This window comes from Merops nubicus, unplaced genomic scaffold (assembly GCF_000691845.1).
Source record: "Merops nubicus isolate BGI_N331 unplaced genomic scaffold, ASM69184v1 scaffold43341, whole genome shotgun sequence".
NCBI classification, from domain to species: domain Eukaryota; kingdom Metazoa; phylum Chordata; class Aves; order Coraciiformes; family Meropidae; genus Merops; species Merops nubicus.
The window spans coordinates 3,098-3,313 of record NW_008591035.1 but is presented as its reverse complement, the minus strand read 5'-3'; the positions used below and the strand labels follow the sequence as shown (position 1 = coordinate 3,313).

At 61.1% G+C, this 216-nt stretch overlaps 1 protein-coding gene across 1 annotated transcript in view; it reads right to left on the bottom strand.

The window, feature by feature from the left end:
- Positions 1-6: 6 nt before the first annotated feature.
- Positions 7-216, bottom strand: part of LOC103782353 (lysosomal alpha-glucosidase-like) — a gene marked incomplete at both ends in the record, with an annotated part of 3,292 nt that continues 3,082 nt past the window's right edge. The window contains one exon of the mRNA XM_008950121.1: positions 7-138. Coding sequence (XP_008948369.1) covers positions 7-138 — 132 coding nt within the window. The remainder of the gene's footprint in view (positions 139-216) is intronic.

Sequence of the window (216 nt, the reverse complement as noted above, 5' to 3'; positions counted from 1 at the left end):
CGTTGTGATTCCTCATGAAGGGGTAGAAGGCGCCCAGCTGGGTCCAGCGCACGCACAGCTCCTCGGACGTGTCGCCCGCAAAGCCACAGATGTCAGCACCCACCAGTGGCACTCCAAAGAGGTTAAAGAGCAGCACCTCTGCAGAGGGCACACAAAGGGCACTTGGGTTCTGTGGCACTGGGGGTACAAAGCCCACAGAGACGCCCCTGGCTACGG